The sequence below is a fragment of the Malassezia japonica genome, chromosome 6 (genome assembly GCF_029542785.1).
Source record: "Malassezia japonica chromosome 6, complete sequence".
Taxonomy (NCBI): Eukaryota; Fungi; Basidiomycota; class Malasseziomycetes; order Malasseziales; family Malasseziaceae; genus Malassezia; species Malassezia japonica.
The window spans coordinates 472914-495096 of record NC_083375.1 but is presented as its reverse complement, the minus strand read 5'-3'; the positions used below and the strand labels follow the sequence as shown (position 1 = coordinate 495096).

The 22183-nt window shown below is 60.4% G+C and overlaps 15 protein-coding genes across 15 annotated transcripts; 7 read left to right on the top strand and 8 right to left on the bottom strand.

Moving 5' to 3' along the window:
- Positions 1-13: 13 nt before the first annotated feature.
- On the bottom strand, positions 14-4561 carry MJAP1_003409 (uncharacterized protein; the record flags this gene model as incomplete). Its single annotated transcript, XM_060267337.1, has 6 exons — positions 14-1683; positions 1720-1728; positions 1840-2241; positions 2323-2368; positions 2469-2491; positions 2626-4561. The coding sequence occupies 6 exons, from the start codon at positions 4559-4561 to the stop codon at positions 14-16; spliced, it is 4086 nt and encodes a 1361-aa protein (XP_060123320.1).
- A 205-nt stretch (positions 4562-4766) lies between these two features.
- Positions 4767-6940, bottom strand: MJAP1_003408 (uncharacterized protein; the record flags this gene model as incomplete). Its single annotated transcript, XM_060267336.1, has 3 exons — positions 4767-4985; positions 5008-5646; positions 5669-6940. The coding sequence occupies 3 exons, from the start codon at positions 6938-6940 to the stop codon at positions 4767-4769; spliced, it is 2130 nt and encodes a 709-aa protein (XP_060123319.1).
- A 97-nt stretch (positions 6941-7037) lies between these two features.
- Positions 7038-7568, top strand: ndk1_2 (nucleoside-diphosphate kinase; the record flags this gene model as incomplete). Its single annotated transcript, XM_060267335.1, has 4 exons — positions 7038-7053; positions 7077-7207; positions 7232-7404; positions 7430-7568. The coding sequence occupies 4 exons, from the start codon at positions 7038-7040 to the stop codon at positions 7566-7568; spliced, it is 459 nt and encodes a 152-aa protein (XP_060123318.1).
- Positions 7569-7640: 72 nt separating this feature from the next.
- Positions 7641-8437, top strand: HEM13_2 (coproporphyrinogen oxidase; the record flags this gene model as incomplete). The annotated part of the gene is made up of 8 exons (XM_060267334.1): positions 7641-7702; positions 7725-7740; positions 7763-7767; positions 7790-7896; positions 7919-8214; positions 8237-8297; positions 8348-8364; positions 8387-8437. 8 exons carry the CDS (start codon positions 7641-7643, stop codon positions 8435-8437), a joined length of 615 nt encoding a protein of 204 aa, XP_060123317.1.
- Positions 8438-8977: 540 nt separating this feature from the next.
- MJAP1_003405 (uncharacterized protein) lies at positions 8978-9938 on the bottom strand (the record flags this gene model as incomplete). The annotated part of the gene is made up of 5 exons (XM_060267333.1): positions 8978-9044; positions 9067-9245; positions 9268-9334; positions 9357-9591; positions 9614-9938. 5 exons carry the CDS (start codon positions 9936-9938, stop codon positions 8978-8980), a joined length of 873 nt encoding a protein of 290 aa, XP_060123316.1.
- Positions 9939-10088: 150 nt separating this feature from the next.
- Positions 10089-10287, top strand: MJAP1_003404 (uncharacterized protein; the record flags this gene model as incomplete). Its single annotated transcript, XM_060267332.1, has 2 exons — positions 10089-10161; positions 10184-10287. The coding sequence occupies 2 exons, from the start codon at positions 10089-10091 to the stop codon at positions 10285-10287; spliced, it is 177 nt and encodes a 58-aa protein (XP_060123315.1).
- A 29-nt stretch (positions 10288-10316) lies between these two features.
- GPX2 (glutathione peroxidase) lies at positions 10317-10796 on the bottom strand (the record flags this gene model as incomplete). The annotated part of the gene is made up of 1 exon (XM_060267331.1): positions 10317-10796. The coding sequence occupies one exon, from the start codon at positions 10794-10796 to the stop codon at positions 10317-10319; it is 480 nt and encodes a 159-aa protein (XP_060123314.1).
- Positions 10797-10904: 108 nt separating this feature from the next.
- ARG3 (ornithine carbamoyltransferase) lies at positions 10905-11990 on the bottom strand (the record flags this gene model as incomplete). The annotated part of the gene is made up of 1 exon (XM_060267330.1): positions 10905-11990. The coding sequence occupies one exon, from the start codon at positions 11988-11990 to the stop codon at positions 10905-10907; it is 1086 nt and encodes a 361-aa protein (XP_060123313.1).
- A 112-nt stretch (positions 11991-12102) lies between these two features.
- MJAP1_003401 (uncharacterized protein) lies at positions 12103-12335 on the top strand (the record flags this gene model as incomplete). The annotated part of the gene is made up of 3 exons (XM_060267329.1): positions 12103-12109; positions 12132-12268; positions 12291-12335. 3 exons carry the CDS (start codon positions 12103-12105, stop codon positions 12333-12335), a joined length of 189 nt encoding a protein of 62 aa, XP_060123312.1.
- An 8-nt stretch (positions 12336-12343) lies between these two features.
- On the bottom strand, positions 12344-13216 carry MJAP1_003400 (uncharacterized protein; the record flags this gene model as incomplete). The annotated part of the gene is made up of 4 exons (XM_060267328.1): positions 12344-12361; positions 12558-12791; positions 12841-12978; positions 13001-13216. The coding sequence occupies 4 exons, from the start codon at positions 13214-13216 to the stop codon at positions 12344-12346; spliced, it is 606 nt and encodes a 201-aa protein (XP_060123311.1).
- A 39-nt stretch (positions 13217-13255) lies between these two features.
- On the top strand, positions 13256-14269 carry MJAP1_003399 (uncharacterized protein; the record flags this gene model as incomplete). The annotated part of the gene is given in 3 exon segments (XM_060267327.1): positions 13256-13297; positions 13320-14243; positions 14258-14269. 3 exon segments carry the CDS (start codon positions 13256-13258, stop codon positions 14267-14269), a joined length of 978 nt encoding a protein of 325 aa, XP_060123310.1.
- A 5-nt stretch (positions 14270-14274) lies between these two features.
- MJAP1_003398 (uncharacterized protein) lies at positions 14275-15886 on the bottom strand (the record flags this gene model as incomplete). The annotated part of the gene is made up of 5 exons (XM_060267326.1): positions 14275-15318; positions 15341-15408; positions 15431-15795; positions 15818-15845; positions 15868-15886. 5 exons carry the CDS (start codon positions 15884-15886, stop codon positions 14275-14277), a joined length of 1524 nt encoding a protein of 507 aa, XP_060123309.1.
- A 51-nt stretch (positions 15887-15937) lies between these two features.
- On the top strand, positions 15938-17011 carry bem46 (bem46 protein, variant; the record flags this gene model as incomplete). The annotated part of the gene is made up of 3 exons (XM_060267325.1): positions 15938-16548; positions 16572-16810; positions 16833-17011. The coding sequence occupies 3 exons, from the start codon at positions 15938-15940 to the stop codon at positions 17009-17011; spliced, it is 1029 nt and encodes a 342-aa protein (XP_060123308.1).
- Positions 17012-17389: 378 nt separating this feature from the next.
- smc6 (RNA helicase) lies at positions 17390-20792 on the top strand (the record flags this gene model as incomplete). The annotated part of the gene is made up of 2 exons (XM_060267324.1): positions 17390-20662; positions 20688-20792. The coding sequence occupies 2 exons, from the start codon at positions 17390-17392 to the stop codon at positions 20790-20792; spliced, it is 3378 nt and encodes a 1125-aa protein (XP_060123307.1).
- Positions 20793-20831: 39 nt separating this feature from the next.
- MJAP1_003395 (uncharacterized protein) lies at positions 20832-22181 on the bottom strand (the record flags this gene model as incomplete). The annotated part of the gene is made up of 1 exon (XM_060267323.1): positions 20832-22181. One exon carries the CDS (start codon positions 22179-22181, stop codon positions 20832-20834), a length of 1350 nt encoding a protein of 449 aa, XP_060123306.1.
- Positions 22182-22183: the final 2 nt, after the last annotated feature.

Here is a 22183-nt window from a genome sequence, read left to right as displayed (position 1 = left end):
TGTACTATGCGAATTATGGGCGTGCTTGGAGAATATCGTCCCGTGAAATGCTGCTGCGGCTGCACATGCCACGGAAAATACCATCGGACCGGTCAAAGAGTGTGAGGGGCGTATCAAACTCGACGACCTTGCCGTCTTCCATCACGACAATGCGGTCATAGCCGATGATCGTGCTTAGGCGGTGCGCAATACAGAGCAGCGTGCGGTCAGCAAACTCGGTGCGGATCGTCTTTTGGATCTTGGCATCGGTTTCGAGGTCCACAGAGGCCGTCGCCTCGTCCAGAAGAATGATCTTGGAATTGCGCACCAGCGCGCGAGCGAGCGACACGAGGGAACGCTGACCAACCGACAAGTTTGCGCCTTCTTCATCAATGATTGAGTCAAGCGAAAGGCGTGTGAGTGCTTTGCTTTCAGTGCCAGGTTCTTTCGCCTGTGCATCCCCTTGCATCTTGGTGCGCTCCGTCATCGGTACGCTCGGATCGTGGATGACATCTTCGGTCGTCGTTGCACTGGTCGGACCTGTTAGGTAGGCACGCTGCATCGCGTCCCAGAGCCTCGCATCGTCGTAAAGTCCAAAGGGATCGAGGTTTGAGCGTAATGTGCCGCTAAACAGAAGTGGTTCTTGAGGAAGAATGGCGATCGCTAGGCGCAAATCTTCGAGGCCGATCATGGACACGTTAATGCCGTCGATCGAGATCGTACCTTGCGTCGCTTCCGAGAGACGTAAAAGCACGGTCAAGATTGAACTTTTCCCTGCACCGGTCCGCCCTACAATACCAACCTTTTCGCCGCCGTTGACATGCAATGTGACGCCTTTGAGAACATTCGGCAGATTGGGCCGGTACTTGAGCCAGAGATTATCCAGGTCGATAGCGCCATGGTCTGGCCACGAGGCCGGTGGCTTTGTGTCGGGAATTTGTTGTGGCGCCTCCTGGTCGAGTGTCTCGGCGTAATAGACAAGGCGTTCAGCCGAGTTCATCTCATTTTCGAGCTCAGTGAGCTCGGATGTGAGCATGCTGAGCGACTGAGCAATGGTGATCATCATCGAAAGCACGACACCGCTTTGGCCAGCACCCATGCCATGCACACGCACAGCAGCAAGAATGCCTACCACAAGCACACAAAGCGAACCAAGTAAATCAAGACGCAAGCCCAGCCAGCGCCGATTCACAATGGTAAGGAAATAGGCACGGTTTTGCAGATCCATCGCCTTGTAGTTTTCGTACAGGAACCGCTTGGATTCGTTGTACGCACGGATGGTCGTCAGACCTGTGAGCGACTCGGCAAAATGTGAGTACAACGTGCTCCGCAGTAGCGCATCGACACGCTTGAATTCGCGCGACGAGGCGCGGTAATACGTGGAAATGAACCACGAAATGAGAAGCACACCGACAATGACAATGGCAAAGTAGTACGTAAGGGCAATAATCATTGCACCAGCGCCTAGCATTGTCATAAAGGTCGCGACACTCTGGCGCAAAAGACCACTTACTTGGTTGTCCAGTACGTCAATGTCTTTACCAAAACGGTTAATGATCCGGCCAATGGGTGTTGTATCAAACCAGGCCATCGGCGAATACATCACACGCTTCATGGCATTGTCGTGCAGCTTCCGCGAAGCAAAATAGGTCATCAGTCCAAGCAAAATATCGGCGATAAAATTGAAGATGAACTGCATCACGCCTAGCATGATGTACAGTCCAAGAGAGAACCCCATACTGTGTTCGCCTGTAATGTTCCATTCCGCCCACCAGTTCAGCCAGTACGTAGTAAGAGTTGTTGAAGCTTGCATACAGCAGGCAAAAATAAACGCGAGGGGTACAAGTACCATGGCTTTACCTGCTCTCAGGTACGCCTTCCATACAAACATGTCGACGGCACCCGTATTGCGCTCTTCCAGCTCCATCGTGTTGCCTCCTGGCTTGCTGAGCTTTCCCGTGTCGAGCTTTGGCTTGGACTTGCCTGCTTCCACTTCCGCAGCAAGATCGTTTGCGTCTTCCTCTACGCCAGTCTGGCGGAGCGTGCTGTAGTTTTGCATCGTTTGGTAAAAATGACCGCGTGCAGCCATGAGCTCGGCAAAAGTACCGACCTCTTCGATACGTCCGTCATCCATGGAAACGATTCTGTCGCAGCCTTCCAAGTACTGGATCGCATGTGTTACGAGCAAAATCGTTTTTCCGCGCGAACGCAAAGGAAGGATCGCGTTGTTGAAAAGTGCTTTTCCAACGTGTGCATCGACCGCTGAGAGGGGATCGTCGAGGCAAATAACGTCGGCATCGTAATACAAAGCTCGAGCAATATTGACACGTTGTTTCTGTCCACCTGACAGTGTCACACCACGCTCGCCAATCTCGGTCAGGTCGCCATTCTGGAGCATGGCCAAATCAGCTACCAGTTCGGCTCGCTCAACGCATTCCCAGTACCGATCCTCGTCAAACGGTTGGCCGAAGAGGATATTGTCCCGCAACGTTGCGTTCTGAATCCAGGCCGACTGTGAGCAGTACGCAATGCGTTGCGATCCCCATGTCACGTCGCCCGACACTTTGCGCATCTCGCCAATGGCGCCGAGCAACAAGGATGATTTGCCAGAACCAACTGGGCCGATAATTGCGCATAGCTCGCCACGTTTAATGGCGAGGTTGAGCGGCGCCATAATAAAGTCGCTAGGCGAGTCTTCTACCGGCTTGGGTTTGGGCTTTCCTCCAATAAGCGCGAGATCTTCCTTCTTGGCCTTCCTGCGAAAGAGTCCAAGCCGCTTCTTTTCCGATGCAGGGACATTCTTGCGGTTTTTTCGGAGAAATGCCCACAGACGCTTCTGCTTCTGCTTCTGCTTCCTTTTCTCCTTCTTTTCCTCTGTCGTTGTCGGTTTCAGAGTTGGGTCTTCGCTAACATCGTCCCATTCGAATTGAGCGTCGGTGAATTGGAGGCCGTACGGCGACAACGCATCCGATTTGACCGATACATCGTGTTGCTGGGCATAGAACACTTCGCTTAAACGCAAAATGGATGCATAACCGTCCGCAATGACACTTAGCCCGAACGGCAAAAACATCAGCGGCAGACGGATGAGCTGAAAGAGCGTCACGGCCGGGAAGACTTTGGATGCATCGAGATGCCCTTCCTTGAAATAAAAAGTAATGACAGCAAGCACGCCGGCAAGCACTGGGAGGCCAATGGCAGTGGCAAGGAGTGCCGCCAACCTTACAGTAAGCCTAAAGATATATTTTAGCTCGTTGCGACGTAGCTTGCTGATCCATTGCAAAAAGTTGGACTCGTATGAAAACAACTTGACGATACGCATGCCCGACAGGACTTCCTGCGTACGCCGCGCACGACGATCGGTCCATTCCAGCGATTTGTTGCGGAGATCAAAGAGAAATTTCATGCAGGAAGCCTGAATGGGAAGGACAACCACCACCAGCGCAAAGCCCGACAGACACGAGACGCCGAATCGTGAAAGTAGGATAATGATGCAAACAATCAGTTCCACTGGAGCGGTGAACGTGACAAGCCACCATTGCGCACCAAAATCGATGCGGGACACGTCCGTTGAAATATGATTGACGAGCTTGCCGGTCGAGCGGTCGCGACCCTGCATGTTAAGGGCGCGCTTGTAGATACCAGACACAAGGGCGGCACGCGTAAAAACACCAATGTACATCGACTGATAATAGAAGCGATTGGTAAGTAGGTTGCTGATGATCATAATGGCAAACATAACCACAACATAGCCGCACGCAAGACCCGTATCCTCCTTGCTCACAGCGTCGATGATCTTCTCCATGAGCAAAGTTGAGCCTAGGTAGGCCGTGTCACCTAATAGTTTGGAGATGTAGGCCACAGTGACGTTTGGCCAGAAAATATCAAACAGCGCAAAGAAGAGGTTGGCGCGTTTGCTTGCCGTCTTCACTTTTCCTGCAATGTCGTGCTGGCGCCTGAGCTCGGGTGTGCGGAATTCCGCCTTTACATACTTGAGCACGGGCGATCGCCAGCAGGCCTCTTTTGCCTTGACACGCTCCTCGACGCTTGCCTCGCCGCCAAGGTTTGTAGCTGACTCCTTTTCCGCTTCCTTGCGCCATTTCTTCATTAGTTTTACACTAGGGTTGATTTCGCCGCGTTCGAGACGCTCGTTGTGAGCGTCGGCTTTGGCGACACGCTCGGTCCAGCGTTCGATCAACAGGTTGCTGATATGCTTTGCTGTACGAGGATCATCCATCTTCCAAAGGTCGGTCGCCTCCAGCGGGCGGCGGTATCCGAGCTTCAGTAAGGGCATGATCCAGTGGTAGGTCCAGTCGCTAAACAGATTGAGTTTTGCGATAGGGAGCTCTTTTGAATCGTCCAGCGACTCTGGCGGAGGAGGTGGGTCATCTTTGTAAAGCCAGAACTGGTACCAATGCATGCGCGTCCGAACGTGAAACTTGCGATTCCCGCCGCGCTCTGCCTCCTTGGTCAGGTCGTTCAAAGGAATGCCGTCGGCTTGCTTTTCCGTGTCGACATCCGGCATCGGTGCACCCTCCGTGCCGGCTGCAGTGACCTCTGACAATGCAGCAGCATCTGTCATGGCAGCAGGTGCGTAGAGCGCTGGACTATCGGCGTCCGTGCAAGCAGCACGTGAGGCGTACGTTCGTACGGCATGTGCGCCAATTAATTTAAATGGGCGGTTTGCTGATTAAGATGCTTGGCGCCCATCTTCGGAGTTCCTACACGAGAACTGCCGGGCCCATTTATACGTTGCGGTGTGTCCTCTCTATAAGGCATCACTATGATTAATCCGAAAACCATCCGTAGCGCACAAACGCATTGACACGTTCCGGCGAGTTGGTGATGCCCATGAGAAGCGAGCGCGTCTCGACATAGAACCACAGCTTCACCATCGGAATCACTGTCTTGAGGCTTGCCTTTTCGCGGAGCACAGCAAGTTCTTCATCGTCGCCCGACATGCGCTGTCCGAGTTTGCGCAGAATAGGAATGGCGGAGCGGAAAAGCTGCGTTAGTCAGGATACGTACATCGAGGTCGGGATCGAGGCGGCGTCCAATGCCTTCGAGGATCAGAATGCTGATGACCGTATCGACAAAGTCCGGTTCCATCTTGACATGGTAGGTGCGCACGGCACGCAACACCTCGGAGAGCACGTCGCCGATCTGCAAGTTGGCCAAGCTGAATGTATTGTTCTTGACGCTGCTCACGATCGTGTCGATCTTATTCTCAAAGCCCTTCTTGTCCGTAACGAGTTCTGGGGAGCGGCAGCGTTCGACCATGAGCTTGCCCGCCATCGCGCCGTCAAAGCTGGCCACGGCCGAGAATAAATCCAAAAAGTTGCGGCGGTTCATCGCCGAGAGCTCGGACACGAGACCCGCGTCGAGGAACACGAGTTCCGGGAGGTAGCCCTCGTCTTCGAGGAGCTGCAGCTCCTCGAGCCACGCCTTCTTGTCCTTGGTCTTGGACATGAGGACCTGCACGACCTTCTTGTCCGCGACGATGCCCGACTTGTACTGCGCACTGAGGCGGTAGTCGGGGTCGAAGCTCGCGAGGATGCGCGACAAGAGGTTCTGCAAGATCGAGCGCGTGGTCGGCCGGTAAAACTTGACCATGATGTTACCCGGGTGCAGATCGGCGTGTGTAAAGTTGTCGATCAGGAGCATGTTCTGTGTCAGTGTAGCAACGTACCAAGAAAGCGTCCAAGCCAAGGTCCGCGATGCGGGTATCGTAGTCCAAGCCGCCCAGTTGAAGGAAGTACTTGAGCGGCACGGCATCGATCATTTCCTCGATCAGCACATCGCGCGAGCAAAAGTCGAGCAGCGGCCGAGGGAACGTCACGGCACTGCCGCGCGCCGCAAAGTTGCGCTCAAAGCGCGCGAGGTTGTTCGCCTCTTGCCGCAGGTCAAGCTGAGAGAACATCAGTGTCGAGAACTGCGCAACCTCTTCCGGCAGCGAGACCCAGCGCATGCCCGGCAGCGAATTGAGCGTGTCGGCAAAGAAACGCATAATGCGAATATCGTAGTTGATCGTGCGGTGCACATGAGGGTGGAGCACCTTGATGGCCACCGCCGCAGTCGGCATGCGCGGCTCGGTCTCGTCGTGCTCGTAGGTCAGGGCCAGCTCGCGGCCGATCTTGTGTGCGGTCTCGGCGAGCGCCTTGTCCTCCTGCTTCGACGCGAGGTAGTCCGGCGGCAGCAGGTCATCGCGCAACACCGCACGATACACCTGGCCGACCGCACCACAGCCTACCGGCGTGTGCTCAAACGAGGCAAAGATCTCGTCAAACGGCTTGCCAAACACGCGCTCCAGCACCTGCTTGGTATGTTGGAAAGGATGGGGATTGTTGTTCGAGTGCAGCTTCGAGAGGCGATCACAGAGCGCATCCGGAAAGAGATCGTGGCGCGAGCCCGCCCACTGGCCGAGCTTCACAAAGGTGGGACCCGCGCGGCCCATCTGCGCGACCAGCAGACCGTACCACCAAAGGGCCCCCCATCGCTCGCCAGCGCGCTCGGTGCCGTCTGCACTAGTCTCTTCCGAGACCTTTCCGACAAGCAGCATCGGCGATGCAAGGATCACTGGCGCGAAAATCACGGCCAGGACAAGGAAGCGCTGAAAGACGAGGATCGGTTCGATGATGTACACGAAGAGAATGCGTCCGGTCTTGCGAAGGAGTGTCTGCGGCTTTTCTTCTTCGGGCTCGTGCACTTGCACCTCTTTCTTGTCCTCGTCGCTGTGCATCTTGTCATGCATTGCAAGATAGGCGACGAGGCCAGCGCCCGCGCCGGCCGCCCAGAGGCCGCGCGACGCAGAACGCAGCGGAGCATGCGCCGAATGCGAAGCGCGCACGCCGCACACCTGCACACAAGGTGCACGCATCATCTGGGGCACACGGATCTGGATCGGCACTCGCGCCAAAGCGCTCGGCCGCACAAGGCGGCATGCCATCGGGCGCACGGGCATAAGGAGCGTGTGGAGCTCACGGGCAAAGTCGCGTCGTAGGCGTCACGTGGTTTAACGCTGGCGTCGTGCACGTTTCTTCTCATCCTCTACTTTCATCATGGCGACTGAGCAGAGTAGGTGGTAGCCGCTGACCCAGCCTACATCATGATTAAGCCCGACGGCGTCCAGCGCGGTCTCGTCGGCAAGATCATCGAGCGCTTCGAGAACCGTGGCTTCCAGCTTGTGGCCATGAAGCTCGTGCACGCTGGTCAGGACCACCTCGAGAAGGTACGTTCCCTTTGGCTTACCCAGCACTACGCCGACCTCAAGGGCAAGCCCTTCTTCCCTGGTCTGATCAAGTACATGACCTCGGGCCCCGTTGTCGCCATGGTCTGGCAGGGTAAGGACGTGGTCAAGCAGGGCCGTGTCCTCCTTGGTGCTACCAACCCCCTGGCTTCGGCCCCCGGTACGATCCGCGGTGACTTGTACGTACATTTGCTATTAATCCAGCGCCATCGACGTCGGCCGCAACATCTGCCACGGCTCCGACTCGGTCGACTCCGCCAAGAAGGAGATCGCCCTTTGGTTCGGCGAGCAGGACGCTACCATCGAGTACAAGCGTGCTGTCGACGAGTGGATCTACGAGTAAACTACGTAGCCTCGTACCTAGTCAATTCCTGTTAAAGGATCTGCCACGTGGTGGTCGGGTGACCGCCCCGCCATGACGACCGCCCTCGCACAGCGTGCGCTGCCGTTTGCCAAGCCGGCGGTGCTTTTGATCTGGTAGGTAGTGTGTCTGATGAAGCGATATGCAGGAAAAGGTATGCCGTGCTGCTGACGCAGTTTCGGTACGCACCGCGCCTGACGCAGCCCGGCGATTTACCACTTTGACCATGTCCTGAGCACGGCTGACAAGCTCGTCAAGGCCGCACAGATTCTCGAGATCCCGACGCTGGCTACAGAGCAGTACCCCAAGGGTGCGTGGATGCACTGACGCAGGCCTCGGGCCCACCGTCCCCGAGCTCGCCTCGGAAATCCGGGGGGTCAAGGAGCACGCGATCCGCGACAAGAGCACGTTTAGCATGGCCGCGAACGGGCTTGTGCTGGACATGCTCAAGAGTGCTTCCGGTAAGTCGCTGCAGTACACCGATGTCGAGTTCATCCTGTGCGGCATCGAATCGCACGTGTGCGTCCTCCAGACCGCACTGGACTTGACGCACGCCGGTGCACGCGTCCACGTTGTGCGTGACGGCATCAGCTCATGCAACCGCAACGAGGTGCCGATCGCGGTCGATGTACGTTGATCGGCTCACCCAGACGATGCGCGCCGCCGGGGCTACGGTGTCCACGTCCGAGTCGCTCCTCTTCCAGCTCCTCGGTACGTGTCTTGTCTCACACCAGGAAGTGCGGCACATCCCCACTTTAAAGCCATCTCGGGCCTCATCGTATGTTCTCGTTCTCACCCAGCGCGACACGAAAGTGCGCACGGCCCACGCCGTCGAGACGCTCTGCTCGTAGCTTAGTAAGCACGTGTGCTTGCTTTACACGCTGTGCATGCCACAAGGCAGGCCTATGGACTTGGAGCACGCTGGTATCCTGGAGACGCAGCAGCACGTTTGCTGAGCTCGGCTGATGCCTGAGCCGGCGAGCTGGTCATGGACGCGCCTTTCGGCGATGCGCTAGCGACTCGGACGCCAGACGTGTAGTCACTTGGTAATCCTAACATGAACCCCGCAGCGTGCAGGCAAGCGTGGCTTGCACTGTCACTGCATCGCTGCTCGCAGGCCGAGGCACCCGCCGACGACTCCTGTAAAGTCTCATTGAGCTACTCTCCATACGAACGATATGTTGTTTCCTGTGCTCTTCCTTTCTTGGTATCATGGAGAGTATGGGCTACGCCCAACGAAAGTGAAGGGCAGGGGTCTGCGTGGTATGCACAGCACAGCACATTGTGCAGCCAGAGCTGGCGCTTGAGCAGTGTACCCAATGGAGCACTTGTGCTTTGCTACACTAGGGCTTCGGCCCGTCGCTCGCGCCGCGTCTGTGCGTAATTTTTCCCTACTGAGACTTGCGTAGATGGCACGCATCCGCAATCTCGTCCTCGGGTAGTGATAGCGTTCGTAGTCTGTGTAAGAACGGAGGCGTACTCTGCGACAAATTTGCCCATATCGTCGAGCTCTTTGACATCCACCCGCAGCTTGCCAGGTGCACGCAGCGCATCGCGGCCGTGCGCGAGCAGACACGACCGCAGCGCCTCGTCCAGGTTGCCGGTAGTACTAGTCCAGCTGACCTCGACACGCATCGAGATGGCGTGCCACTGCATTCCCTGCGTTAGTCGGAATGCGCACCTTGACGCGCTGCACCATCTCGTCCACGTCGTCCGCCTCGCCTTCAAAGCAGAGAAAGCCAGGATACCTGCATAAGTAAAGCAACGCACCCTAGCTTGAATAGGCCCCATACCTGTAGCTCAGGGCACCATGCCGCAAACTGCTTGCGTTTGGAAGGGGCAATGAGGTGGTGCGACCAGAAAATAACGCGCTTCATCGACGTTTGCGTAGGCACAGGCTCGGGCGGCGGTTGCGCAGGCTCCTTGCTCGCCGGACGCTCTGCTTCCATATGCACGACATGCTCCTGCAGTGCAGTGTATACGTCAAAGGTGCGGTTCGGCATGTCTGCGTCAGAAACGCTACCCACCTTCGTTGGCCGCGTCGGCGAGCCGTTCGCGCACGACCGCACTCAGCGCATCCAGCGACACGTCCGGGCTCGTAGCAGATACCGTGATGCCTGGCGGCGCGTCGTCTCCGCCAACATCAAGCGACACATTCATCCATACGCCAAGGGCTTCGTTGACGCGCAGCGAGAAATGGACCGTGTCCTTCTTCGCCGCGCCATCCTGCTCGTACTGGGCGACAGCCGACTGCCATGCTTCTGTCTCTACGGCCGTGCCGCGCCACTGAAACTCTTCCGGAACCAAGCTGGCTTGCAGGAGCAAGAGCTCGTCATACCCTGCGCTCGTCATCGTCGTTGCCCCGTGCGTTGCGCGTCTTGTCTATTTTCCCCTCCACGATAATGGAAAGAAATCACACGGGGTCTGTGAAGCGGATGTACTTTGCGTAGGTATCCTCGCTGACGCAGCTGGGGCGCGATGATCGTTGCCTTCTTCACCAGCATGTATGTGGTGAAGACAGTCAACAAGTCGCGCAAGCGCGAATACATTGCGCAGAACGCGCGCGAGGGCGAGGGTACGTCGTTCTTCTCACGCAGCCCCCCCCAAGCTCGCGAGCGAGACGCCGAGCAAAGGACCAAAGCCCATGTCTCCATTGCAGTCCTTGATACACAACTGGACGCGGCAGTTCGACAAGAAATAGATTCTATGAGTGGTCGGCGATACGGGATATTACAAAAGTTTCTCGATGTCCTTCGCGATCGACTCCGGCTTGGCGGTGGGCGAGTAGCGCTCCACGACCTTGCCCTGGCGGTCAACAAGGAACTTGGTAAAGTTCCACTTGATGCCCTCGAGGCCGAGCATGCCGGGCTTCTCGTGCTTGAGCCACTTGAAGACCTCGTTGGTCTGGGCGCCGTTCACGTCCGACTTGGACATGATGGGGAAGCTCACGCCGTAGTTCTTCATGCAGAAGCTGCCGATGCCCTCATCATTCTCGGGGTCCTGGTTGGCGAACTGGTTGCAAGGGAAGCCGAGGACAACGAGGCCCCTGGGGTTGTACTTCTTGTACAGCTCCTCGAGGCCCTCAAACTGCGGAGTGAAGCCGCACTTGCTGGCCGTGTTCACAATCAGCACGACCTTGTTGTGCAGCTGCGAGAAATCGAAGCGCTCGCCCTTGGGCAGCGCAGCCTTCAAATCGTAGAAAGACACCATTCTGGTAATCGAGAGAAACCGAGTGGCGCGCACGGTGGCGAAAGTAGCCTGTCTGGGGAGCGCGGATTTTGGCTTAACCCCGGCATAATTCCACTATGATCATGCGCGCTACAAAGCGTTGCGGCCATAAAGCCAGTCAAAGATGGCCATGATGGTCCACTTGCGGTTCTCTGCTTCCGGGAAGACGAGCGAGCGAGGTCCGTAGAACACTTCGTCGTCCACCTCCTCCGCCTTGCGGGGCAGGCAGTGCAAAAATCTCCAGTCCGGCTTGGCGTTGCCTTGTTTGCCGAGCGCCTCGGTGACCTGGAAGCCGTCAAAGTCGCGCAGGCGCTGGTCCTTGGACGCCTCGTCGCCCATAGAGATCCAGGTATCGGTTACAATGTAGTCCGCGTCCCGCACGGCATGGGCAGGGTCGTGGCACCACTCGACCTCGCCCTTGGGCTCGCCGCTCGGCATCTGGGCGAGGCCCTTTTCCATCAGGTCCCACACGACGGGGTCGCGGGCGTACGCCTCGCCACTCGGCGCCGCGACACTGAGGTGCATGCCCAGGCGGGGGTACGCGACCAGCATATCGTTCAGGATGTTGTTCGAGTCGCCGACCCACGCGACCTTGAGGCCCGCGAGCTTCGACAAAGGCGGCAGCGGCGCGCCAGGCTCGGCGTTGACCTCGAGGAGCGTCAGGAGGTCTGCCAGGATCTGCGTGGGGTGGAAGCGGCTCGAGAGCGCATTGACCACCGGCACCTTGGAGTACTGCGCGAGCGTCTCAATCTCGCTGTGGTCGCCCACACGAGCCATGATACCGTCGACCATCGAGCTTATGACGTGCGTCGTGTCAAGTAGGCTCTCGTTCACGCCAAGCTGGATATCGGACGGCGAGAGGAACATAGGGTGGCCGCCGAGCGTCGCGATACTCGATTCGCTTGCGACACGCGTACGCGTGCTGCGCTTGCTAAAAGTAAGAGCGATTGTCTGGTCCTTGATGCTCTTGTCGATTGCAGCATTTTTCAGGACGTGCTCCTTGCAGGTTTTCTTAAAGTGCGCAGAGCGCTGCAGGAGCGACTCCATCTCGGCCGCGCTCAGGTCGGCGAGCGTAATCAGGCTAGGCGCACGGGCGCTAGGCACACTGTAGTAGCGGGCACCGGCATTCGGCGCGAACGCACGCGGCGCGTGGACCCGAGACAGGATCCGGAGCATCGTGTTCAAAAATGACTCGTCCGATAAGCGAGCTTCCCCCGCATGTCCGTGCACGATTAAATGAGCCCATTAGGCCTAGGTGCTTACACGATCCACGTGCCTTCTCGCCGTCATGACGCGTAGGTAGTCTGACTGACGCAGGCGGTAACGCTCGCGAGCTTGCGCGTGCCAAGAACCAAAAAAAGCAGGCCGACCAGAACAAGGGAAAGAACGCGAGCGGCATGTCGCTCGCGCAGCGCCGCGAGGCGGATGCAAACGCGCTCCGTGCGAAGCAAGAGGTACGTGGAGGGGCTCACCCAGGCCGCTGCTGCGAAGAAGGCCGCTGCTGGGCAAGGAGGGAGCTAGCTACAGTGCTACGCGATCCATATGTACTTGGGTAGTGCGTACTGCTATACTCGCTTGCCATGGGTGTTGGTCGAGCGCCTGCTGAGAGCGGTGCTGGAGCGTGCGCGCTGCTTGCTGGACCAGGGTATCTGCGTCAGGAAGGGAATGCGGTACAGAGAAAGCAAGGAGCGTGTGTGTTGTATGAGGAGAGAGTAGCTGTGCCTCGACGCGGTAGAGAGATACGTCTGTGAGGCTGGTAGCGAGCTCTTCCCAGTCGTCGTCTGTGGCAAAAGAGCGTGGCAAAGGACAGGAAGCGATCGCGGCATGCTCCTCGCGCAGTGCATAGATCACGGGGTAGCCCAGGAGCCATCCACAGGCAGGGACCATGCACCGCTTGGCCGCGCCGGGGGCAGAAGAGGTCAAGAGGTAGGCCGGCCCTCTGTCGCGGCACGCGCCTTGGATATGCGACAGGATTTCCTGTGCTCCACGAGGCATGGGTATGCGCTGAGTGAGCAGTGCGACGTACGTCGATAGGCACCGCGGGGTTCACGCACACATAGACAGGATCGGACGTGTCTGGCGCCTGGAGCATGCACGACCTGTTCACTACAAACACCTGGTCGGCCGGTGCAAATACAATGAGCACGAGCTCGGTGCACTGGCACTGGGTAAGTAGCACGACGTACGTCCTTGAGTGCTTTTGCAATTTCGCTGCAGTCGCGCCCAGACGGTGCAAATGCATCGATCAGCGTCGCTGTCCGAATGCGGCCCTCAACGAGAACGATATCTAGTGCGAGGCGAGCGAGCGCCGACGCCGGCACCGCGGGCTTTCTCGCCGTTCGACCCCCCAGTCCCTCGGCGAGTCGCGCTGCGAGTCGCGCCGCGGCCGCCTCGAGCGTCATTGTGGAGGAATCGCCAATTCGGCCAATTCTCCACAGACGATGTCGGGCAAGTCCCTGCGGCTGTCGTTCAAAGGCGACAAGGTACGTGCTATGGCTGACGCAGCCCAAGCGGAAAAAGACCAAGTCGAGTGGGGAAGGAAGTCGCAGCAAGCGCAGCTATGCCCCGGATGACGAGTCGGACGCCGAGATGTATGGCGGCGACGAGCAGGCGTGGGTGCCAGCCGAGACGCCCAACGAGGTCAATGGCCCCTCGTTTATCTACCAGCGCCTGGAAGGCGGCAGCGGTGTTGCGCTGAGCTTTAATGTTCCCCTCACACAGGTCGAGTCGACGGCCGTTGCCCCCCCCGAAGTCCCCAGCGACCTCGTGGACGACGGTGCGATGGTCGTCGGCGCCGAGCTCGCGCCGCAGGCCGTGCACCAGGTGTGGGTCTCGACCAAGCTCCCCGAGCTGGAGCAATGGACGCTCAAAAGCGTGCAAGGCACCTTTCTTGCGTGCGACCGCTTCGGCAGCGTGTCCGGGTTCAACGAGGCGCGCGGCCCCCACGAAGAGTGGGTCGTGAAGCAGGTCGACGTCGCGCACGCGCGTCCTGCTGATGCGCCCCTGCCTGATCATGTGGTGCTGGGCCCCCGCCGTGGCTTTGCGTTCCAGTCCCCCCACGGCGGCTGGCTCGCCTTGGAAGAGGCCGCGTCGGACCCCAAGAATCCCGATGGCCCCCGCAAGCGGCGGCTGCGTGCCGACGCCACCGAGCTCGACGAGCACTGTGTGTGGGAGGTGAGTGTGCAGTGGAAGTTTCGGCACGCCGTGCGCCACGCGTCGCGTGCCGCGAAAAAGATTGCAAAGCTCGACAGTGGCAGTATCCTCGACGAGGAGCGCATCAGCCGGTCGCGGCAAGGGTGGAATGCTGGAGCGCGCGTGCACCTTGCCTCGGGCGCGCAGCGCGACCTAGTCAAAGCGCAGCGCGAAGGGCGGCTGAGCGAGGCGATGCTCGACCGCCGTATGCGCCTCAAGAGCGACAAGTATGCATGGGTACGTCAATTGAGCTTACACAGTAATTACACTACAAGTTGCGGGCAACGTCGGCGGTCTGGTGCGCGATCTGGTCGAGTTCCGGGCTCGCCTCGGCCGCGTCCACCTCCTCGGTCTGCTGTGCGAGTGCCGCGGTGGCGCGCATCGCAAACTCAATGTCGCGTTCCTCGCGCTTCTTTTCGGGGTCCCAGAAAGAGTAGACGCGCGACGAGACGCCAAACGCCTGCGGCGTGATTTCGACCAGGTCGCCCTCGCGCACCTGGATGAAGGGAATTTCCGAGGGCTTGTTTCCCTGCAAGTAGGCAATGAGGCAGCGCAGCACGGACGACTGTCCGATGATGAGCACGTCCTGGCGCGTACGCTCCAGCTCAAAGATCACCGGCTCGAGGCGGATCGCGAGGTCGTGGTAGCTCTCTGCGCGCGGAAAGCGGAAGCTGTACGGGTCACGCTCCTTAGTCTCGACGCTGTCTGGGAAGCGCTGCAGAATCTCTTCCAAGCTCATGCCGTCAACCACGCCCGGGTTCATCTCGCAGAGGCGCGTCTGCTCAAACACCTTGCACCCCCGCTCGCGGAACGGTGCGGCGGTGAGCACGGAGCGCTTGCGCGTCGAGCACCACACGTTCAGCTTGCGGCCCGCGTTGCCCGGCATCGGCGACATGGGCTGGCTCGACTGGTCCGATATCCAGGAGATGGTGTGGCGCTGCGACAGCGCCGAATTTTGGTCGTCTGGGTGCAGCTTGTTCTCGCGCAGCGAGTGCACAAACTCGGAGAGGCACTTGGAGTATTCCGCGCCGAGCGACGAGAGCTCGGCGTCCGCCTTGTACGAGTGCTCGATCAGGGCCTCGCCCGCGCGCGCAAAGTAGATCGTCCGGTCGCGGTTGTGGATGTTCATGAGAAAGAAGACGATCCTGTTCTGCAGATACCCCCCCACGTTGTTCACCACGATCCGCTCGCCGAGGTTGAGCAGCTGGACGTGGGGAAACGAGGGATCGGTGATGGGCTCGTACTCGATCTCGTGCTGCTCGATGCGCTTGTGGAACGAGCGCATGACCTCGCACAGGTCCCAGCCGACGTACTGTGTGAGCATAGCGACGTACATCCGGCGAGTAGTGGAAGACGGAGCGGATGTTGCGCGAGATCATTTCGTCGTCGTCGCACAGGCATTCTGTGTGAGAAAGGCAACGCACCAATAAACATGATCTGCACTTTGCGCTCCGAAAAGTGCTTCCGGATCTCATCGCGCTGCTTCTGGTTGCTGTTATTTGCGTCGTAGACGGCGACCTGGCCGCCCTGTTCAAAGAACTCTTCAATCTTGTGCTTGACCTGCGCCTGGACCTGCTTCTTCTTTGCAGCGGTCTCGTCCGACTTGGGTCCCGTGCCAAAGTAATCGCTCGGCAGGTCCTCGACCGGTCCGAGCACGTCGCGGCGCACATTCGCGAGGTTAAACACCTTGCACTTTACGCCGAGCCAAAACAGGTAGCGCTGGATGGCATGGGCGAGGTGCGTCTTGCCGCGCGCGGGCAATCCGACCGTCGCTACGAGAATCTGACCGCTGGGTGAGTCGCGCAACGTACGCATGCCAAAGCCTGCCGGACTGAGTGGCTGGGTCAGCTTCGCTACGCACTGTACAATGGCGCGGCCATCGTCCGCCCTGGGAAGGAGCTCGGCCGAGTAGATGGCTTGTGCACTTGACCATGACCAACTGGGGCTTTGTCTCGCGTGTGGTGCTCGGCACGGTGACGCTCGGCGTTGCGTCTGCCGCCGGGCTGCTGTTTGTGTACCAGCGCGGGCTGATCTACCCCTCTTCGTTCCCCGAGGGCTCGCGCACGGAGGTCGACACGCCCGATCGCTACGATTTGCCGTTCAACGAGTACCGTCTCGCGACGCCGGACGGGGAGAAGCTGCATGCGTACGTCATGCTCCAGAAAGGCTCGGACGGTGCGGATGAGGACGGCGTGGCGAAGCAGCGGCCGACGATTCTCATGTTCCACGCGAACGCGGGCAACATGGTGCGTACAATGAAACTGACGCAGGGCCACCGCCTGCCGCTTGCGGTCGTCTTTTACCGCCGCATGGGCTGCAATGTCGTGATGCTGTCCTACCGTGGCTACGGTCTGTCGTCCGGCGAGGCGTCCGAGATGGGCCTGCGCATCGACGCTCAGACGATGCTCGACTGGATGCGCGCGCACCCCACGCTCTCCCGCACCGACATTATCGTCTACGGGCAGAGCATCGGCGGTGCGGTCTCGATCGACCTCGCGGCGCGCAACCCCAAGAGTGTGCGTGGTGCGATTCTGGAGAACACGTACGTTTTTCGAGCTAAGACAGGTTCCTGAGCATCCCCCAGCTCATCCCGACGCTCCTGCCGCTCCTCGGCCCCTTTTCGTTCCTGTGCCGCGAGCACTGGCCCTCGTTTGAGTCGGTGCAAAAGGTCCCCAAGACCACCCCGGTGCTCTTTCTGAGCGGCGGCAGCGACGAGCTGGTCCCGCCGAGCCACATGCGCGAGCTCTACGAGCGCTGCCCCAGCACCCGGAAGGAGTTTCACTTGTTCCCTGGCGCGATGCACAGTATGTCTCAAGACTGACACAGACGACACGTGCCTCGACCCCAAGTACTTTGACATCATTGCGGCCTTCCTACTGAAGTACATCATCGACCCCAACGAGGTGCAGGAGGCCGATGAGGTCAAGACCGAGAAGTTCGCACACGCCGTGGATCCCGATGAGGACTGGATCCAGGCCGCGGAAGAGCGCAAGTCGAATTTGTAGTTTCTGTATACATTACGCACGGCGGAGCACGCCGGTGAGGTAGTGCACCAGGTAGGGGGCTGCGTTAGGATGGCGACGTACCAAAGTGCAGCACACCGATCAGCACGGCAAAGGACTGCATGCTGCGGCGCGCCTGCAGACGCGCAATAGCCTGCTCGAGCGGCGAGGGGGTGGGCGCTCCTGCATAAGTCGATCGACCTACCTCCGAACATCTTCTTCGTGGCGTGGAGGAAAGAGCCCGCTGCGGTAATGGGAATTATGCCCTTGGGGATCTGCGTGTGTTGCGCGACGCGTCTTGTGGAGTGGCGATGGCGAAGCGACACAGCGACGCGCTGGGGGGGAGCGCGCACGCGGACGAGCTCGAGCTGTTTGTACGTAATGGAGCTAAGACAGTCGAAACGCGCGCGTATAGATACACCGTCAGAGGACGGAGACGAGCGCGAAGCGAGCGACGAGCACGAGGAGCTGGTGGGCGAGGACGATGCGGCGGACGCGGCAGACGAGACCGTGATCGAGACGGCCGAGCACGAGGGTACTGCCACAGACGAAGCTGGCTCTCCCATGGATGTCCATTCTGCGACTGCTCCGCTTGCCAACGGGACGCACGGCGCGTCCCACGCCGAGGCAAGCGAGCCCAACACGCCTTCGCCGACACGCCCGCTTGATACCCACTCCGATACCCTCGATACCCTACAGAGTGCGTCGATGGGCGTGATTGAGCGGGTGGACATGATCAACTTCATGTGCCATCGCAATCTGAGCATCGATCTCGGCCCCCGCATCAACTTTATTATCGGCCACAACGGCAGCGGCAAGAGCGCGATCCTCACGGCGATCACCATTGCGCTCGGCGGTAAAGCGAGTACTACGAGCCGCGGCAGCAGCGTCAAGGACTTTATCCGCGAAGGCGCGAGCGCCGCCGAGGTGCGCGTGCACATCCGCAATCGCGGCCGCGACGCGTTCCGCCCTGATACCTACGGCGAGCGCATCACGGTCGAGCGGCGCATCAATGCGGACGGCAACGGAACGTGGAAGATCCGCGCAGACAATGGCAAGACCATCTCGAACAAGCGCGAAGAACTCGACGCGATCTGCGACCATGCGAATATCCAGGTCGACAATCCGATGAATATCCTCACGCAAGACGCCGCACGCCAGTTTCTCGGAAGCGCACAGGCCGAGGACAAGTACAGCTTCTTTCTCCGTGGCACACAGCTCACGCAGCTCGCGCAAGAGTACGAGCTGATCCAGACGAATATTCAGCGCATGAAACGCGCCATGGCCACGACCGAAGACGTGCTTCCGGATCTGGAGCGCGCCGCACGCGAGGCCAATGCCAAGTGGCAGCTCGTCGAGCAGGCGCGTGCCGAGCAGGAAAAGCTCAACAGCCTCAAGGACGAGCTGGTCTGGAGCCAAGTCATTACCAAGGAGCAGGAGCTGGCGACGGCCGTCGAGAGCCTCGAGCGTGCGCGCTCCAAGCTCGGCGCGCTCCAGCGCAAGAGCGCCGACGACCAGGCGCGTGCAGAGGCGCTCGACGAGCGCATCACCTCGATGGAGCAGCGCAGCGGCGAGTGCAACGACCGCGAGCGGACGCTGCACGAGCAGCGCGCGACCGAGGTCCAGGCCATCAAGGAGCGGCGCGCTGCCCTTGCTGCGATCAAAGGGCAGGAGAAAGAGGTAAGCCAGCAGGCCGACCGCGTGCAGCACACCATCCACCACTTTCAAGAGCAGATCGACGCCGAGGCACGCAAGCTCGCACAGGACCACCGCGCGGTGCGCGAGGAGCAGGAAGCACGGCGCGACTCGCTGAACCAGCAGCGCCTCGATAGCGAGATGGAGCAGGTGGCGCTCACCGAGCGCCTCGACGAGATGCGGACGCAGCAATCGTCGCTCGACGACGAGCGCAGCGCGCTGCATGCGGAGCGCAACACGCTCGAGGAAAAGATCTCGCACCTCGAGCACTTTGTGCGCCGCTGCGAGGACGCCGCGTCGAACCGCGTCACGGCGTTTGGCGGGCGCAACATGCCGCGCGTCCTCGCCGCGATCCAGCGCGAGCGCTGGCAACACCCTCCGGTCGGCCCGATCGGCCTGCACATGCGCCTCAAGGACGCGCGGTGGGCGCCGGTAGTCGAGTCGGTGCTCAATGACCACCTGAATGCGTTTTGCGTGACGAATCACGCGGACCGTGCGCGGCTGACTGCGCTGCTGCAGCAGCACGACGTGCGTGTCCAAATCTTTACCGCGGCGCCCGACCTATTCGACTACGCGCACGGCGAACCGTCCGAGTCGATCTTGACCGTGCTGCGTGCGCTCGAGATCGATGATCCTCACATTACGCGTGCGCTCATCACCAGTGCGGACATTGAAAAGTGTGCGCTGGTGCGCGAGCGTGCGGACGGCGACCGGTTGCTACGCACCTCGCCCAGAAACGTGCTGCGGTGCTTCTCCATGGACCTCTTTCGGATCACGGGCGGCCCGACCGGGAGCTCGACACAGACACTGAACAAGGCGCAAGGCGCGCCACGGTTCGTGACCGATACGCGTGCGCAGGTCGCCGAGGCGCAGCGCTCCTTGGGCGAGTACCGTGCGTCGCTCGAGCGCATCGAGCAGTCGCTCCGGGCGCTCGCCCGGCGCGAGGACGCAAGCCGTGCCGAGGTGCGGCGTGCCGAGCGTGATCTCCAGCAGATGCGGCAGGACCACCGCGAGCTGCGGCAGCAGATTGCCCAGGTCGAGGACGAGATGCGCGAAGACGAGCCTGCGAATGTCGCAGCCCTTGAGGAGGCGCGCAACGACGCCGAGGAAGAGATGGCGCGCATCGTCGACCAATTCAAAGGCCTCGAGAGCCAAAAAGAGGCCGAAGAGGCGGCGCTTGCGCCCCACACGGCACGCGCCGACGCGCTGCGCGAGCAGATCGAGATCCTCGAGTCGGAGCGCCAGGCGATCCAGAGCGAGCTGCAGACCGTATTTTCGGAGCGCGTCAAGCTGCGCAAGAACGCCGAGTACTGGGCGGCGCAGATTGCGGCGCAGGAGTCGACCATCGCCACGAACCAGGCGAGCGAGACGGAGCTTGCGCAGCAGATCGACGAGTGGACCGCCCAGGCGCTCGAGTATTGCCCCCGCGTCGAGACGCGCCGCAGCGCCGAGAGCGTCGAGCGGCAGATCAATGCGATCGAGGCGCAGCTCGCGGCGGCCGACCGCGAGTCGGGTCTGCAGCTCGAGGCGGTTGTGCGTGAGCTACGAGCCAAGAACAAGGCGTTCCAGGAAGCCAAGGCGCACCTCGATAGCACGCGCTCCACGATCCAGATTCTGGAAAAGGCGATCCAGCTGCGCCTCGAAAAGTGGCACTACTTTCGGCGGCATGTTGCGATCCGTGCGCGGACCAACTTTTCGATGCACTTGCAGAACCGTGGCTTTTCCGGCTCGCTGCACTTTGACCACAATGCGCAGACGCTCAAGCTGCGCGTGCAGACCGGCGACGCGGGCCACGGTCACGACAAGGACCCGAAAGCGCTGTCGGGCGGCGAAAAGAGCTTCTCGACCATCTGCCTGCTCCTCTCGCTGTGGGAGGCAATTGGCTGCCCGATCCGGTGCCTCGACGAGTTTGACGTGTTTATGGATGCGGTGAACCGCAAAGTCTCGATGAAGATGATTGTACGTCCAACAACGACTAATCCAGATCGACGCAGCGAAGGCGTCGCTCGGCGTGCAGTACGTGCTCATCACGCCGCAAAACATGACGGCCGCCGCCCTCGGCCCGTACGTACCCCTACTGACCCAGTGAGGTGCAAGTGCACCGCATGCGCGACCCCGAACGACGTAACTAGCTATGAACACGCCACGACCCGGTGACGCGCTGCGACTTGAGCTTGACGAGCGCCGTCATGGCGTCGTTGGCGGGCGTCGGAATGCCATACGTCCGCCCGAGCTCGGACAGGTAGCCGTTGATGTAGTCGATCTCGGTCGCGGCGCGCTTGCTGTGCACGTCCTGGTGCATGCTGCTCCAGTTGGGCGCGGTGATGCGCACCACGTTCTCGACCTCGCGCAGCATCGACGCTGGGCGCAGCGACGCGTCGAGCAGTGGCAGGCCCTCGGCGTCGGTCTGCGTGAGGAGGTCGGCGAACGGCAGGGAGCTGAGGTGCGCCGCATCGGCCTCGCTTGCGCCTTGGCTCGCTCGCGCGTCGCGCGCATGCGCCTCGAGCACCTGCGACGCCTCGGCGCACAGGCCGTGGAAGAGCTCGGTGGCCGGCGCCTGGCCGTACAGCTCGCCGTTCCGGCAGTCGACGAGCGCCGTCGTAGGATTAATGCACGCGTTGATAATGAGCTTGCGCAGCGCACGCAGCTGGAACTGGCGAATGGGCTCCCAGTGCACATCCAGCGGAAGCGCGAGGAGCAGCGCCACGGTCGCACGAAGCGACTCAGTGTCGCCGTGCGCGGGAATCGCCGCGAGGTCGAGCTCGGCCGGCATGGCATCGTCCAGCGGCTGCTCAAAGCCGGCGCTGCCGCCGCGCGCGCTCGGCACAATGCCAAAGTGGAGCGACCCAAAGGCAGCATGCACCGTGTGCAGCGGGCGCTTGAGGAAGCAGCCGTGCGTCGCGCTGGCCAGCACAAGGTTCGGACGCTCCGCAGGCGAGCGCCACAGCTCGAGCAGGCGGTCGAGGACGCCCATGCCATTTTGAACCAGCACCACGGTCGTGGCCGGCGTGATGCGGGGAAGGAGGCGCTTGATCACCGAGTAGGTCGCATCCGCTTTTGTCGCCACGATCAGGCTCTCGATCGCCTGCGTAGGCTCGCCGGCGCGCTCCTCGAGGCCGTGCGCACCCGGCGCAAAGACGCGGATCGGCTCGCTGGCCGCCGCGGACGCGACCTCGACCGTATATCCACTTTCTACGGACCGCGCGCCATCGCGCTCGACCGTGACAGTACTCCCCAGCATGGGCTTGCCGGGCACATGCGCCTGGCGCTTTTCGCGCAGATGCAGCGTCACGCCTGACCGCGCTTCGTCGGGCAGGTAGGGCGCGACACGCGGCGCGATCGCGAGTTTGGGGACACGCGCGCCGCGCAGTGGCGCAACACCCGCACTCGCCGCGCGCTCGCGCAGGCGCAGCAGCGCGCGCGTATGGCCCGCCAGCAGCGAGCCGATCGCGCCGACGCCGACAACGTGCACCTGCATCG